The sequence below is a fragment of the Oratosquilla oratoria genome, chromosome 23 (assembly GCF_046742065.1).
Source record: "Oratosquilla oratoria isolate Oo_2021 chromosome 23, ASM4674206v1, whole genome shotgun sequence".
Taxonomy (NCBI): domain Eukaryota; kingdom Metazoa; phylum Arthropoda; class Malacostraca; order Stomatopoda; family Squillidae; genus Oratosquilla; species Oratosquilla oratoria.
The window spans coordinates 35,561,431-35,579,906 of NC_134799.1; the positions used below are offsets into that span (position 1 = coordinate 35,561,431).

At 38.8% G+C, this 18,476-nt stretch overlaps 1 protein-coding gene across 3 annotated transcripts in view; it reads right to left on the minus strand.

The window, feature by feature from the left end:
* Positions 1-329: 329 nt before the first annotated feature.
* LOC143038055 (F-box/LRR-repeat protein 20) overlaps positions 330-18,476 on the minus strand; it is a 41,575-nt gene continuing 23,428 nt past the window's right edge. For all 3 annotated transcript variants that reach the window (XM_076206943.1, XM_076206942.1, XM_076206941.1), the window contains 7 exons: positions 18,243-18,406; positions 17,726-17,883; positions 11,913-12,052; positions 8,770-8,961; positions 7,098-7,199; positions 2,412-2,624; positions 330-731 (listed from right to left, as the gene is read on the minus strand). In XM_076206943.1, coding sequence (XP_076063058.1) covers positions 624-731; positions 2,412-2,624; positions 7,098-7,199; positions 8,770-8,961; positions 11,913-12,052; positions 17,726-17,883; positions 18,243-18,406 — 1,077 coding nt within the window. In that variant the 3' untranslated portion in view covers positions 330-623. The remainder of the gene's footprint in view (positions 732-2,411; positions 2,625-7,097; positions 7,200-8,769; positions 8,962-11,912; positions 12,053-17,725; positions 17,884-18,242; positions 18,407-18,476) is intronic.

Genomic DNA, 18,476 nt, shown 5'->3' on the forward strand with positions numbered 1-18,476 from the left:
GAGAGAATAGCAGAGTCAAAAACATAAATGAATTGCCAAGTTTGACAAGTTGAGGCAAAAAGATGGGACCCCATGAGTTAACTTTTCCTGTAAATTACAATTAAGTAAAAACACACACACACACATACACACATACATACACATACATATATGTACATATGCATATACAAATATATATATATATATATATATATATATATATATATATATATACATATATATATATATATGCATACATAAATACATACATATATATATATATATATATATATATATAATATATATATATATACTATATATTATATATATATATATTATATACATACATATATACACATACATATACTTAAAATATATATTTACACACAACCATGCTTATATATGTACACTACAGACATTCACATAACATATAATTACACACATATAAATGTATGCATATATGCTCATAATGTGCATCAATAACTGTATGCCCACTGGACCCCAAAACTTTATATCACATTTCAGCTTGAGAGATGAATGAGGCAGCATCAGTTGCCTGTGGTGGTGTCAGCTGTGTGTGCTCCGCCCCGAGGTCTCCCCTCCGAATCCACACGCAACACCACAACGCACTGAAATCCTTTTTTTCAAAGAATAACACAACACCGACAGTATCGTTGCCGTGATCTTCCTTCAGAGGGAGGAGGGGTCTGAGGAGCAAAGTAGGCATGGACTTTGATGCTTGGGAGGTGGTTCTGCAATAGAAAAGAAACAGAATAAGTTTTGCATTTTTATATCTAACATTTTCAATAAATTCTAGTGAGCATAGTTGGTTATCAAAAAATAATGAATTACTATGCTGCATATTTGATAATAATAACTTTCAACAAATTTAATTGACTGGAAAGCTGCAATGCAATCAGTAAGTCCTAATCTGAGGTAGTGTACACAGATTCAAACAGGAAATCCATAGGCACATATCACCTGCCTTGTTGTATATACAAGTGCAGCTCTTTTCTCTCTGGTCTCCACGTGTATGTACTCTATGGGTGTTGACTACACAAACTATGTTTGTTTTCAGTTTCTTGTTTTGTATGTCTTTTACTTTGTGGTGTTGTGTGTTTGAGGTGGGTGCTGCCCATGCTGGACTAATAAAATATAGCAAGGACCTTATGAACTGTTTGTATATCAGCTGACTGGTGTCATCCTGTGTGATTACTCTATGGACAGTGTGCTACATTTCTGTTTAATATCAGTTCTATACAGGTAGTTCTTAATTTACATGATATATACAGTACTCGTCAAAAGTATGTGGTGACTACCCCTTGTGGGTGCATATTTATGACAAAAATAGAAAGGTATTATCTGAGGTGAAATTAGGTAGCTAGAATGTATCTAACAACCCCCTGCGGTCATGCTGGGCCAAAAGAGAGGAAAGTGAGGGAAAACCCAGCCAGTTACTCCTGCACTGCCATAGGAAGAGCATTTACAGGTAACCCCTCTCTTTGGGACCTTGCCTTTTTTCACACTGGTTTTCTTCATTTCCCTAGGGTCTGTATCATTACCATAGCTCCTACAAAGGAATTAACTAGAAAAATAATTGCCGTAGTCATTAGACTAAAGAAGGGAGGCCAGAACTAAAGAAACCAGTGAAATGTTGAAGGTGGCCAAGTCCAAAGTCAAGAGATACATGGTGCGATTTATGGAGGGAGGAGGGCTGGCGATACCATCCCAGTAACCTGGTGCAGGGGGTCATATGAAGAGTTCTCCTTCAGAGATTTTGCTTTAGTAAGTGGATTTGACTCTAAAGAATGCTTTATGATGACATTACATGAATGAATAGTGAGACATGTACAGGTGGCTTGAGCATATGGTGTAAAAAGTAAATATGTATGAAGTAAACTTGAAAGGATGACCAAGAATGATGTCAGTGGATAGGATGAATGGGGCCTTAGATACATAAGGAATGGCTGTTGAGCAGGGAAGAGAGTACAAAGGATAGCAGTGTGATGAAGATTGCAAATGGATAAAAAGGATGATGTGGCCACATGACATAGTGGAGGTAAAGATACTATAGTTGAGTCCATCTGTGGAAATGCTGAGCCCTTGACCTGAGCAGTGTCGCAGGAGTAAGGGATGACCTTGTATCCTTGAGATGCTGAGATGGGAGGGGGGGAGGGGCGTTAAATAGGTTTTGAGGTGCATCTGGTGAGTGTGTGCTCTGGATCAACCACCCCCCTTATGAGTGGAAAAAAAAAGTCCTTTAATACATTAATACATGGCACTTGAATATAACAACACGAGACTCTGTGAATAAAAAAAATTTCTGTAATGAAAATTATACAAATATAATGAGATGAATACAAACTGTATATGCTTTTCTATATTTCTAGAAAACAAATCTTCCAAACAAAATTCTTCAGACTATTACTCACCCTTAATCTCTTAATGCCAGCCCTTGTTATCAGCTGGCAGTCATATAATTCGATTCTTTGCAGGTTATGGCACGAAAGGAGGTGATCAAGAGAGGCATCAGTGATAAGTGGACAATTATCAAGTTCCAGAACAGCAAGGTGTTCTGTTGAACATGCAGACCCTCCAAGGTGTCTGATTCCCTCATCTGTGATTAATTCACAGTGAGATAGGCTCTGAATAAAAGAAGAAAGAGAAATTTTTATCAATAATACATATACCAAGAGTGATAACCATTTTATACTCACCAAAATGAAATGTACAAAATAACAAATAACTCACTCAAAAGCATGTCAAGGTACCTAACATGTTTGCAGACAATACAACAATCATGAGAAGAATAAAAGATGAGGAAGACTTGTTACAAGAACTAAACAATATGTATACATGGAGTGAAATGTGATGAAAAAAAAATTCTAGGAGTGTTGGTCATGGATACATATACACAAAAGCTGCCATTTGCAAAATACCAGTTTGTTTTACTCAGGTTCAATTGCATAATGATGAAACATTTCATGCTCACTCAGGAACTTTAAAACATCAGTAGTGGATGTTTTTCATGGTTTTAAACATATTGATGTTATACTGATAATAATAAAAATAAGAAGTGAGGAAATGAAATTCATGATGTGTTTAGAAGATTGTTGTAGACTTCTATACATCTGCATACCAAAAGGCCTCTTTCCCCTTACAAGGGAGATAGCCAGCCAATGTATGCTTCCAGCCCCCCATTCTACTCCCATCCATTTGTTTCCCTTATCTCAAAAATCCAATATATACATTATCTCTCATCATATTATATAATAATGAAACATTTTATTTTTTCTAAACAGCACTCACATGTTATGGTTTCCAATATTTTTCTATCTATATACCAAAGGCCACTTCCCCCTTATAAGTATTCACCATTCTAAACAGATAGCCGGTGCATAGAACAAAGATTGAACACAATGACTGTGTTGATGATGTGGATTTGTCAGCATCAAAGTGAATACATGCTCCTTAATAGTGCCTACCCCCCAAACTGTCCCATTTTATATACATACATAAATATACCAACAGCTTTTTCTCTCTTACAAGGGAGGTAGCCAAAGTCAAAAGGCATAATTCCACTCCCACCTATTTCATCCCCATACAATCCCATTCACCACCACTCCCTCCCACTTTTCTTGGTTCCTCCTGGATGACAGGTCATCCCTGCATCTTGCCCATTGCCCTAAGTCAGATACAATGGACAAAGACACAGCACATCCACAGCAAGGCCATTTCATTTAATCGGTGACCCTCCTTCTCCGTCACCTCATACAGGAAAAGAGAAGACTAGGAGAAATTCCCTTTGCGCTGTGTCAAAATATCATTCACATATAACCACTCCCTAACCACCCCATCCCACACCCACTCCCTTCCATACATCACAGCATCATCCATACACAACCATTCTCCACTCATCCCTATCTTCTGTTTTCTCCCTTCCTTTCTCAACAGACATCCCTCTCTTTCTCAATGCCTCTTTTACCCCATCCATTCATCTCATCCTCAGTTGTCCCCTCCTGTTCACTCCATCCATCTCTGCCTTCCACATCTCTTTTACTAATCTTTCTTCACTCATTCTTTCCATGTATCCAAACCATCACAATACTCTCTCAACAATCCTATCTCTCAACTCCTTTTCCACCCCCACTCTCCTCCTCACCTCATCATTTCTCATTCTATCCAGCCTAGTAACTCCTACCATACTTCTAAGACATTTAATCTCAAACACATTTAAATTTTTCCTTTTTTATCTTTCATGTTTCTGCCCCATACAGTACTGTTGCCACAATCACCCCTTTATATAATCTCCTCTTAGCATCCATTTCCAAATATATATTCCTCATTACACTTTAATCCCTCAAGGCATCTACTTGCTTCTCTCAATCTACATTCTACCTCTACCTCCATTCCTCCCTTTCCTGCCACATGTGCCCCCAAGTATCTAAAGCTATCAAATTCCTCCAGTCTCTCTCCCTTAATGCTCATCACTTTACTTTTACCTACATTTATCTTCAACTTCCTCTTTTTGCACATTTTCCCAAACTCCATCACTAACTTCTTTAATCCCACCTTTGATTCTGCTACAAGTGCAGTGTCATCAGCAAACAACAATTGGTTTATATCCCATTTTTCTCCATTTTCTTTAACCATCTCCAATCCCCTGCCCATTACCCTTGCATTTACCTCCCAAACCACTCCATTCATGTACACACGACAGCCTTGGTGACATGACACATCCCTGTCACAGTCCTACATTCACCTCAAACCACTCGCGCTCTCTATTTCTAATTCTACTATTCTTGTAAAAACTTTTGCCTAAAATCTATTGTCTCCAAATTTGCTGATGATACAAAACTGTGCAGAATGGTAAATGATCACTTAAATCAATTACATATTCAAGAAGATTTAGATAAATTACAGCAATGGTCTGAAAAGTGGCTAATGAAATTTAACACAAGTAAATGTAAATGTAAGGTTATGTAAATAGGTAAAAATAACAGTAAGTACGGTTACAAGTTATTTGGAAATTCATTAACAAAAGTGAATAGAGAAAAAGATCTCGGCATAATTATAAGTAACAATCTCAAATCATCTAAGCAGTGTATTTCAGCCTTTGAGAATACAAATAAGATTCTAGGACTGATTGAGAGATCTTTTGACTTCAAAAGTCCATCTCTAATTAACAAGCTATATAAATTGTTAGTTCATCCACATTTGGAATATGCTGTTTCTGTATGGTCACTGAATCTCATTTAAGACACTGACAGATTGCAAAAAGTACAACAGTGAGCCACAAAACTGATTCCAAATATCAAAAATAAACCATACGAAAATAGACTAAAACGTATGAATCTGTTTTCCCTAAAAAAGCGTAGACTCAGAGGTGACTTGATACAGGTCTTAAAGATTCTAAAGGGAATTGACACCATCAAAAGTGACAATATTTTCACACTAAATGAGAATCCAACAAGAAATAATGGTCTCAAACTCATGATACAAAACAACTTCGCCAATCATGTAGTTAATAAATGGAATAAACTTTCTGCAGAGGCAGTGCAATGTAGTTCAGTTCGAAGCTTTAAGATTCATTTAGATAAACACCAAAGCAAGATGCTGTAATGATTACCATTTATTTTATATTATTTGTTTATTTCTTTGTTATCATTTGTCTGTTTATTATCATTTGCTTGATTTTCATTTATTATTTACTATTTACCTATTGACCCAGGGCAGTGGACAAAGTGCAGGGATGACCCGTCATCCAGGAGGTGCCAAAATAAGAGGGAGGTCGGAGGGTGGAGGGGAGTGGAATGTATTTAGGGATGAAATGAATGGGAATGATTTTTATGCCTTTTTCTTTTTGGCTACCTCCCTTGTAAGGGGGAAAAAGCCTTGGTATATGTATGTACTATTTACCTGTTTTTTTATTATTTAACTATACCTTTGCCTTTATTTATTTTATCAATTATTAATGAGGAATAGACATTTGGGAATGGATGCTAAGAGGAGACTGTATGAAGGAGTGATTGTGCCAACAGCACTGTATGGAGCAGAAACATGGAACATAAGAGAGGAAGAGAGAAGTAGTTTGAATGTGTTTGAAATGAGGTGTCTGAGAAGTATGATGGGAGTTACTAGGCTAGATAGAGTGAGAAATAAGGAAGTGAGGAGAAGAATGGGGGTGGAAAGGGAGTTGGGAGATAGGGTTGATGAAAGAGTATTAGGATGGTTTGGACACATGGAAAGAATGAGTGAAGAAAGACTAGTAAAAGAGGTATGGAAGGCAGATGTGGAGGGAGTGAACATGAGCGGATGTCCTAGGATGAGGTGGATGGATGGGGTGAAGGGGGCTTTGGGGAAGACGGGAATGTCTGTTGAAGAAGGATGGGAGAGGACGGAAGACGGGTGAATGGAGAATGGTTGTATATGGATGATGTTGTGATTGCATGAGGTGGAATGGGCAGGGGGATGGGGGGTGAGGTAGTATGTGTGAGCAAAATTTGACGCAGCCTGAAGGGATTTCTCCCCATCTTCTCCTTTTATGCATTGGGGGGACGGGGAGGGGGGGGTCGCCGATTTAATGAAGCAGCCTTGCTGTGGATGTGCTGTGTCTGGCGACACTGCTTCTGACCCAGGGCAGTGGACAAGGTGCAGGGATGACCCATCATCCAGGAGGTGCTAAGATAAGAGGGAGGGTGGAGGGGTGTGGAGTGTATTCAGGGATGGAATGGGTGGGAATGATTTTATGCCTTTTCCTTTTTGGCTACCTCCCTTGTAAGGGGGAAAAAGCCTTGGTATATGTATGTATGTATTATTATTTATATTATCATAATTTTTTTTATAATTATTATATATTTTTTCCTCATCCGACCTAGTTATGGACCAAAAGGTCTCCTGTCAGCATGCTCTGCCTTTGTAATCCTTTGTAATTCTTAACAGCTTTCCTCATATCCCCCATTTTACCACTGAAAATATATGAATATTCTGAAAAAATTCAAATTCTGAAATACTCCGTTATAATATTTATGCATAACATAATCTAAAGCTATACATGTATGTGTATAATATACATATAACACAAACCTTATTTCTATAGCTTGCTCAAAAATACTCACAAGTTTTTCCAGACAGGGACAACCTTGAGCAAGGTAGTTCAATGTCACATCCGTTATTAAAACACAATCTTCAAGGTCAATCTTCTGCAGCATGTGACAGGTCTAGCAAGTATAACATAAAATTAATTAAGGGGTATGATATGCATTCAAAGATTATGTAATGTTGGTATTTAGAGGTTAATAATGAGTCCTAGACATCTATGAGCAAAAAGTTGGAACAGCTAAACAATTCATTCCCATAATCTTGACCACTGGTCTTCCTCATTTCACCAACTGTAATCCTCCAAAAGGAACAGAATCAAGATATACTATCACATTTCATTATTCCTAATTTTAAATATTGCCATCATGAAATACAGAGAATCTCATAAATACAAAACTCCAATATATAAAAATTTGAAAGTATGAAATTGAAAAAACAAGAACAATTTTCTTTATATGAAAGGCATATGTTTCAATGGTGCAAAAAAAGAAGTATGAAAAAATGATGAAAATACAGTAAAGAACCAAGTTTACTGTATGAGCAATTGCAACACCTGTCTACTGTATGGCGTGGAAAGTAACTTCATTATACAAAAATGATGGCACATATCCCTTTTGTATGTAGAGGATTTGCTGTATGTCCACCCATATATAACCTATACCAAAAGGGCCTTTCCCCCTTATAAGGTGGGTTGGCTGGGTGAAAGCATAAACCCTACCTTCACCCATCCCACACCCATCCTAAAACCTATTTGATGACACCTCCCATCTTAGTTCCTTGTGGATGAAGGGTCATCTTCGTACCCTGCCCACTGTCTGGGTCAGAAACAATGCGGCAAGACACAACACCTCCACAGCAGGATACAACAGCTGAAGCTGGTTTACCTCCACCACTTTCATTATATGGTAGCCTGTACCCTCTCCTCATCCACTCAAGAATTTACAGAAGAGGAAAAAAGAAATCCCTTCAGGCTGCATCATTTCCTCATCCATTCACAACTGCTCTTCACTATCTCTTCCCCATTTAGCAGATATTCACTCATCCTTTCCATTAGTCTAAACCATCCCAGTATTCTTTGATCAATTCTATCTCCCAGCTCTCTACCTCAACTCTTCATTTCTCACTTTATTCATCCTCATAGCTCCTACCATACTTCTTGAAAACTTTATCATTTCTGTTCCCTTAGATTTCAAGTATCTGTCCCATACAATGTCATGGGTATAATCAACCCTTCATATGGTCTTTTTGTATTTATTCCCAGACACCTATTTCTCACGACACCTATCATTCTCCAAAAGACGTTTACTTGCTTTCCTTACTCTAACTGACTTCCACACGCCCCCACTCCTCCATTCCCTGCTACGTGTAACCCTACATGTGATTCCAGCATCACCATGGACAAACTCATAAAAAAGTGGTTACAGTAATACTACCAACAGATCATAAAACTTGTGAAGTTATTTGCTAAGTTTATACAGCAAGTTTTAAGATAAAGAAGCCTCATGGATTACATGAAAATGTTAAACCAGATATTTCCATCTAGATGAAATATGGAGTGGAGGGGAAGGAACAAACATATGTCATTTACAAGTTTACCTAACTTAATCATAATTTTTTTTACTGTTTTAAGTGAAAGTGCCTCCATGGAATGAGGGAATGAGTAAGAAAGTAAGTTTCAGTACTACCTACCCTTGCAAGTCCCTGGAACCCAGCATCAGTAAAAAGGGAACAAGACGCAACCTCAAGAGTCTCCAGGTAAATACAGTGTTGTGACAGTGCCATCAACGTTGTATCAGTCAGGTGGACGCAATTACTTACACACAGATAACGTAATTTGGGACAATTTTCTGCAAGAGCAACTATACTTCGGTCCCCAATGGCCTGCCAAGAAGAAAAATTCATATCAGTTAGTGGTAACAGTTCTCACAACAGGCAGATATGCCCCTATCCTTTTTTATTTACTTATTTATTTTTTGGTACCGTGGGATTGCATTGTTTCTAAAAAGCTTCTGAAGTTGAAGATAAATGTGGGTAAAAGTAAGGTGCTGAGATGTACAAGGGGAAAAAGTGGCAGCAGCCTAGAAGTGAGTATTAAGGAAGAGTGACTGGAGGAAGTGGATAGTTTTAGATACTTGGGTGCAAATGTGGCAGGAAAGGAAGGAGTGGAGGTGGAGATAGAATGTAGATTGAGAGCAGCGAGTAAATGCCTTAGTGGATTAAAAAGTGTAATGAGAAATAAACACTTGGGAATGGATGCTAAGAGGCGATTGTATGAAGGAGTGATTGTGTCGACAGCATTGTATGGGTAGAAGCATGGAACATAAGAGAGGAGGAGTTTGAATGTGTCTGAGATAAGGTGTCTGAAAAGTATGATAGGGGTTACTAGGCTGGATAGAATGAGAAATGAGGAGGTGAGGAGAAGAACAGCGTTGGAAAGGGAGTTGGAAGATAGGATTGATGAAAGAGTATTGGGATAGTTTGGACACATGGAAAGAATGAGTGAAGAAAGACTAGTAAAAGAGGTGTGGAAGGCAGAGGTGGAAGGAGTGAACATGAAGGGGCGACCTAGGATGAGATGGATGGATGAGGTAAAAGGGGCTTTGGGAAAGAGGGGAATGTCTGTTGGGGAAGGATGAGAGAGGACTGAAGACAGGGGTGAATGGAGAATGGTTGTGTATGGATGAAGCTGGGATGCATGAGGTGGAATGAGTGGGGGATGAGGGAGTGTGTGTGAGAAATAATTTGATGCAGCCTGAAGGGATTTCTCTCCATCTTCTCCTTTTCTGCATGAGGGGACAGAGATGGGGGTTGCTGATTTAATGAACCGGCCTTGCTGTGGATGTGCTGTGCCTTGTGACACTGCTTCTGACCCAGGGCAGTGGGTGAGATGCAGGGATGACCCATCATCCAGGAGGTGCCAAGGTAAAAGGGAGGGAAGAGGGTGGAAGGGAGTGGAGTGTGATAGGGATGGAATGGGTGGGAGTGGTTTTTATGCCTTTGTTTTTTGGCTACCTCCCTTATTTGGGGGAAAAAAGTCTTTGGTATATGTATGTATGTATATTTATATGGATTTGTGAAGGAGGCCAAGAGGATGGGAAGTGGGGTATAATTTTGATGGAGAATTTAGAAAAGAATATAAAAATATATTCTAGAAGAAAAAGAAATGAGTGAGGGGAGGCAAGTCATTTTGACAGGGAAGGGTAAAGAGTGCAGATGGATGGATGTTCACAGAAATCAAGGCTGTGAATAGAAGATGGTGAGATTATTTCAAGGAATCAGTAAATGTTGGAGAGGATAAGGAGGCATCTACTGTGGCAGTGGGAGATGCCAGGAAAATGCCTATGGGAGAGAAGAACGATGGTGGTGGAGCAGAAAGAGGAAGTACAAATTGCATTGAAAAAGATGAAAGCTAGTACAGGATCTGGGTAGTTGTCATGAAGAATGTCTGACAAAAGGAGGAATAGTTGTTACAGTGAAATAGTTGACAAGATTGCTTAATGCATATCTAAGGAAAGGAAGTGTACAGGTGGACTGAAGGAGTGCATATATAATTTCACTATACAAGAGAAATATTTCAATAAAAAAAATTAAGTTTGATTGACAGAAACAGAGATAGGACCCCACAAGTATTTTTTTCTGGTATCTAAAAAAATAACCAAATGATGTTGATATTATTTCAGTTTTGGAAAGTGACATGATCAAAGGAGAACCAAAATTAATTGTTTTTACAGAGTTCTAAAATACATATACCAAGGGCTTTTTCCCCCTTACAAAGGAGGTAGCCAAAGTCAAAGGCATAAATCCACTCCCACCCATTTCATCCCCACATACTCCATTCCCATTCACCACCCCTCCCTTTCTTTTTACTTGACTCTTCCTGGATGACAGGTCATCCCTCCACCTCACCCACTACCCTGCAGCAAGACACAGCAAGGATGTGCCATGTCTTGCTGCATTGCTTCTGACCCAAGACATGCAGGAATGACCTGTCATCCAGGAGGAGCCAAGAAAAGAGGGAGAGAGTGTGGTGGTGAACAGGAATGGAGTATGTAGGGATGAAATAGGTGGGAGTGGATTTATGCCTTCAACTTTGGCTACCTCCCTTGTAAGGGGGGAAAAAGCCCTTGGTATATGTATTCTAAAACTATGTAAAAAGAAATAATTTTTGTTTTCCTTTGATCAAATCACTGCCCAAAACTGAAATAATACCAACATAATTTGGTCTTGATCCAGATACATGCCCCAGGTGCTCATGTCCTAATGATGACAAAGAACTTATCATCCTTCACTACCTCACAAGGACCAATGACAGGTACCTACATGTGGTGGTCCTGCAGATGGACAGTGGAGCTGCCCATTTTTAAAAACCTGTCAACCCCCTCACCTCCACTGGGAGGTACAGCCTGGAGGGGTTGACACTCAATCTCCACACAGAGCCCAAGATCCCTCCCTCTCTCTCTATCTCAATTTCAATTGTATTTCTTACACCTTTTCACACATGGAGAGCTGACAACCAGAAACTGTTTCCCTCTTGCCATTTTCAGCAATTGATTTGGAAACAGTTTCACAACAATACAACACAGACAACAATCCACTTCTTTTTCTTCCAGCCATTGTGAGGTTGCAGATTCTCCATTTAGTGAAATGTAAGGCATCAATTACTTTTATTGTCACTACATCATATGGACATAGTACCGAGAATAATTCAATATTTCATCTCTGTAATATCTCTAAGAAACCATGGGGCCATCATCAACTACTCCAAAGCCTGGGTTTCTGAAAAAAGAAACATGAGGGAACAGGCAAGACAAGGTGAGGTTAGCAGAACCTACCGAGCAACCATGAAGATTAACATGGTCTAGGCCTTTACAGTGTTGAGCCAATGTAATAATTGCTGGATCTGTGAGTGCTTTAAGTCCTTTGCCAAGAAATGATCTTAGTTTAGGGCAGCCTTTGGCTAGGGCTGTTACACCTGCAATGGCAAAATGGGATCATGATGATATATCATCTAGGTCAGAAAAAGGACTACTGATTTTATACAATGACAACTACTATACAAGATTTCAGATATGTAAATCTATCTATATACCAAAGGCTTCTTCCCTCTTATCAGGGAGGTAGCCAAGTCAAAGGTAAGTACCCACTCCCATCCACCACCCTTTCTTCCCTCTCATCTTAGCTATTCATGGATGATGGGTCATCCCTGTATCCTGCTCACTGCCCTGGGTCAGAAGCAATGCAGCAAGTAACAGCACATCCATAGCAAGGCCATCCTCTCATGGAGAAAAAGAGAAGATTAAGAGAAATTCCTTTAGGCTGCATCAAAATATCATTCATACATAATCAATCTCTACTCCCTCTCCCTTCCATGCACCACAGTATCATCTATACACAATCATTCTCCACTCACCCTTATCTCCTGCCTTCCCCCTCCCTTGCTCAACAGACATTCCCCTTTTCCTTAATACCCCTTTCACCCCATCTATCCATCTCATTCTAGGTCATTCCCTTAAGTTCACTCCCTATGACTCTGCATTCCACACCTCTTTTACTAATCTTTCTTCACTCATTCTTTCCATGTGTCCAAACCATCCCAATCCTCTTTCATCAACCCTATTTGCCATCTCCTTTTCCACCCCAGCTCTCTTTCTCACCTCCTCATTTCTCACCCAATCCAACCTTGTAACCCCTACCATACTTCTCAGACATTTCATCTCATACAAATTTAAACTTTACTCTCTCTGCCTGTCTTATATTCCATGTCTCTGCTCCATACAGTGCCACTGGTATAATCACTCCTTCACACAGTCTCCTCTTAACATCCATTCCCAAATGCCTACTTTTCATGACACTTTTTTATCCTCCCAAAGCCTTTACTTGCTACTATCAGTCTACAATTTACTTCCACAGCCACTTCTTCCTTTCCTGACACATGTATCCCAAATACTTGAAGTTATCCACTTCCTCCAGCCTCTCTCTTTTTAAGACTTACTTCCAACTTATTGCCATCCTCTCTCCTGTACATCTCATCCCCTTAGTTTTATCCACATTTACCTTCAACTTTCTCCTATTGCATACCCTCCCAAACTCCATTACTAACTCCCTTCATCCCTCCTCTGATCCTGCCACAAGTGCAGTGTCATCAGCAAACAACAACTGGCTCAACTCTCACTTTTCTCCATTTTCTTTACTCATCTCCTGTCCTCTGCCATTATCGTCGCATTTACCTCTGCACCACCCCATCCACGTACACACTGAACAGCCATGGCGAAATGACATCTGTTGCAGTCCCACCCCGACCTCAAACCACTTGCTCTCTCCATTTCCAATTCTTGACTACCATTAACAGTTTTCCCTCAGTCCCATATATCTACAAAACCTCCCATAGAAACTTTCTGTCTACCCTGTAATAAGCCCTACCTTGCAATGCAAATAAAGGTTAAAATGTTTAGAGAAATAAGTATTCTGGAAATAATTATATTATGTCTAATGCAGAGGGGAGCTGACATCAGCCCCACAGAAAAATCCTTCCCAAGGGAGGCAAGAACCACAATAGCATGTTTGTGCACTAAGACAGTACCAGCACAGAATAGACCTGGCTACAGAAACAAACTGCCCCAGATGGAACCATCACAAAGAGGACATCAATCACCTCATCCCATATTATCCCCACCCTAGTTAGACCCAAACTACAACACAATTACTTCTTCCTTGAATGAGTTATGGGGCAGTCTGGTGGCTGTTGCCAGCTCCATAGTGGTACTTATGTAAGACACCTGAGGCAATAGATTGATTGATTGTCAAGTTCTTTTTCCTATTGGGGTACCTCCAACCATAACATCATTTCTGTCACTTTTATTGTTTGACTGTTGCCCCTTCCCACTCACACAGGTGCTTTTGGCATTTTGGCTAGGAATCTACATACATACATACATATACCAAAGGCTTTTTATCCCTTACAAGGGGCGTAGCCAAAAAACATAGGCATAAAAACCATTCCCACCCATTCCATCCCTAATACACTGCACTCCCCTCCACCCTCTTCCCTCCCTCTTATCTTGGCACCTCCTGGATGATGGGTCATCCCTGCATCTTGTCCACTGCCCTGGGTCAGGAGCAGTGTCACAAGACACAGCACATCCACAGCAAGGCTGCTTCATTAAATTGGCGATCCCCCCCTCTCTGTCCCCTCATGCAGAAAAGGAGAAGACATGGAGAAATCCCTTCAGGCTGCGTCAAATTTTTCTCACACATACTACCTTACCCCCCATCGCCCCACCTATTCCACCTCATGCATCACAACATCATCCATATACAACCATTCTCCATTCACCCCTGTCTTCTGTCCTCTCCTGTCCTTCCTCAACAGACCCAAAGCCCCTTTCACCCCATCCATCCATCTCATCCTAGGTTGCCCCCTTATGTTCACTCTCTCCATATCTGCCTTCCATACCTCTTTTACTAGTCTTTCTTCACATATACATAGGACTTTTTCCCTCTTACAAGAGAGGTTGCCAAAGTCAAAGGTGGTCCACTCCCACCCATTTCATCCCCACATACTCCATTCCCATTCACCACCCCTCCCTCCCTCTTTTCTTGGCTCCTCCTGGATGATAGGTCATCCCTGCATCTTGCCCACTGCCCTGGGTCAGAAGCAATGCAGCAAGACACAGCACACAACAGGTCTCTGGTTATGGGGGTATGATTATTGTTTCTATTTTTGTAATCCCTCAGTGATTGTAGGCTGTATTGGGGCTTATTTCAGGTATGGAGGCATGCAGTCTGAATGTATTTTAAAGATATCTGGCTGTGCCCAGTAAATTGATCAACAAACCATTCAAGATGAAATTCTACTGTTTTCTACACTCTGTATCAATGTTTGAAAATGTAAGATGACATGTGCACTGTGTTCTGCAAGAAAGAATCAAGGCAACAGCCTACTTTCAAAATCAATCTTATTCCAACATGTACACTACTAATGAATACAATCTTCCCAGAAAAGATATAGTGTTTACACTGCAGTGGTGAAGAAGTCAAAATTATCTTAACAATTCCATATCACTTTCAACATGACAGTCCCATTTCTATCTCTTGACATGTATATAGGCATAACTTGGCTTATGTCATTTCCAGTTAAGTTGTTCTTGATTATACATTGGTATTCAAAAATAATATATGGAAAAATAAAAATAAAGTCAAGTCATTTTACACAACTTTACACTGTCCACTACAAATATTGGAATCATACAATCACCAAAAAAATATTAAAAGCACAAAATTATGTTACTGTACAATAAATAAGAATAAGAGCATATAAAATCATATTAAAATGCACACAGTAAATGTTAAAAAATACATACCATAAAGTAATGCAGCCTAGTGAACAAAATCATGAAATAAACTGTATTGTCTTAGTTATGTGTCTTTCTGAGATCGTATTGCACTGTAGTTTCAATATCTAATGTTTGGCACCATTGTCACTTGTGATTCCCACAACTGTTGTGAATTCAAATTTGTTTACTTCTATTTATTGGCTACTCCCTCATTCCCATTCATTTGCAACTTTATTTTTTACCTCCATGGCTCCTAAGAAAATTCATTGTGAAAGTGCAAAGCATCATGCTATAACGCTGAAAAATAAACTGGCTATGATAAAATGCCATGAAAAAAGTGAAAAAGTGGTAGCAACTGCACAATCTTTTAGGATGAGCTGGACAACTGTATTGACAATTGTACATATTATGGACATGATTTTTGCACATGTCAAATCTGAAGCCCCAGGGATAAAGAACATCATCATCAATAAGAAAAGAGGCAAAATCTTTGAAGAAATGGAAAGTCTTCTTTCTCTTTGGATTGACAGCTTAAATCATCAGCGTGCTACTAGTAGTCAAGAAATCATTCAAGAGAAAGCATTGTCGTTATTTGAGGACCTGAAGAAAAAATATCCTAATGAGAAAGATGAGTTCAAGACAAGTCAAGGATGGTTCATGAGATTTAAGGAGTGAAGAAGTTATCATTCTATTAAGAAGCAAGGTGAAAGTGCATCAGCCAACAAACAAGCAGTATCAGAATTTCCTAATGCATTAAAGAAAATCATTGAAGAAAACTGGTTTCTTCCTGAACAGATTCTTAACATAGATGAAACTAGATTCTATTGGAAAAAACTACCAGACTGTTCATTCATTTCCCACTGTCCTGGGTAAGAAGCAATATAGTGTGATAAATTTTCTTGTTAAGAGAGCCCTCACACATTCATCTTTGTCAATAATGGCTATCCCAAGAGATTAGTAAATGAGACAATAAAAACATATTTCAACAATCTTATGAAACAAGATTACTCACCAAAAGAAACACCTGGTAACATTGTCCTCTACAACAAGAACTTCATGTCCTCCATTTGCAAAGAAGACAAAAAGGCAACGAAAAAGATCATCTTTACCCACGTGACTCCTGCAGACTGAAACACCCTAGCCATGAAAAATAGCTGCCTCCCACAGACAAGCCCCTTGCATGGAGTGAACCTTATATACCAATATAACTGTAACTTTGGTGACTGTAGTTGCCTTAATACTCAGTATATAGATTCAACTACTACCACCTTGTCTAAAAGGATGACAGTACATTTACAGGATGGGGCTATCCTTTGCCACACCAACAACATCCATGGAAACTCCTTACCAGACAACAATTGGAAACACAAACATCCATTCTTTACCACAAACAAGATAGAACGAGATTAAGGATGGCTGAATCAGTCTTTATTCATTTAGATAAACATTCATTCAACATGCAACTACAACCAAAAGCTTCACTCTCATTTATGAGGAAATCTTCCCAGCAACCTTCAGGCAACTCAGTGGCACTTCATGGGTAGCTATAACCAACATCCTCTTCCAGGGATTCTTCGTGGGTACAAAATCCCACCCATCATGCTCAATGTATCATTACTTTTATTGTATTCATGTTATCATAACTATTATAACTCCTGAAGATAATCCCTGTTTAGGTTGAAAGATGTATTGACTAGCAACATGTACCTTGGAGGATTTATCAATAAATTGGCCTTCAACCTTTGCTCTCTCATACATCATACTGAAAGTACTTCATACAAATTGAACAATGCTTCCACTGCTGTAGACTTCAACAACACCTACATCCAAAATGGCTTCTTCCCAATATATATATATATATAAAATATATATATACACGAATTGGTCTTACAAGCCATAAGAAGGCTCACCACCCTAACGATAACTAACCTATTATGACCCCCTCCTCTATTCAACCTTCTACTGGGACTGAAAACTATGATATTCGGATACGAGTACATGCCAACAACGATATATATAGATAGATAGATAGATAGATATATATATATATATATATATATATATATATATATATATATATATATATATATATATATATATATATATGTATATATATACCAAGCAATATCATATCTGGTCATGATGTGACCAGAATGCCCATGTCATGCATGTCAGGGTTTTATGCTACAGAATACTAAAATATATAATAAACAAATTAATGTCTACATCTACTTTGTGATGACATCATTCCTTACCCTAACACTCTGAGACCATATGTGGTGCAACAAGAAAAATATATTTGTAATTCTCACCATTCTCTGTGATATTGTCACACCAGGAGACATTAATACATTCCAGATGGTTGCAGCCATCACTAAGTGCTTTGAGGGAGATGTCTGTGATTTGAGGGCAGGATTCAAGGTCAAGCCACACAAGGCGAGGACAGTGTTTACTAAGAGCCATACATGTTCTATAAAAAATAAGAAATAATATAGTTTACAGTGGAGTTCATAATAAGTACATACTATGTTGAATTCCCATATCTCAAAAAACCCTTGATAAAGAGGCAACATCTTAGTCCCCACTCTCTCAGCAGAGAGTTCAATGATGTTATAGCAAATTACACACATAAAAATATTCCTTAATACAATCTCTTTCAATTTCCCTGTTATATACATGAATGTTTTATGAATGTAAACTGACTTACTCATAGTTCTTTTGAACAAAGCTCAAGTTCTAATAACCATGATCAATACTGCTAAATTGATGCTTAAACATGGACAGATTTTTTTTTCAATTTTACAATAATTTTTTCTGAAAGAATCTTACTTGTCTGTGATGTTTTTACATAAATCAAGATTAAGGTCTTCAATATTATTACACATTTCTGCAAAAGTGACAAGAGCACCATCATTGATGCTCTGACAACTTCGTAAGGACAACTGTTTTAGAAAGCCTCCACATCTCCGACTAATATTTTCCACAACTCGACCCTGAAACAATAAATTCGTCATATCAAAAAAGAATTTCATTACAAAGAATACATTTCACTATATTCACACA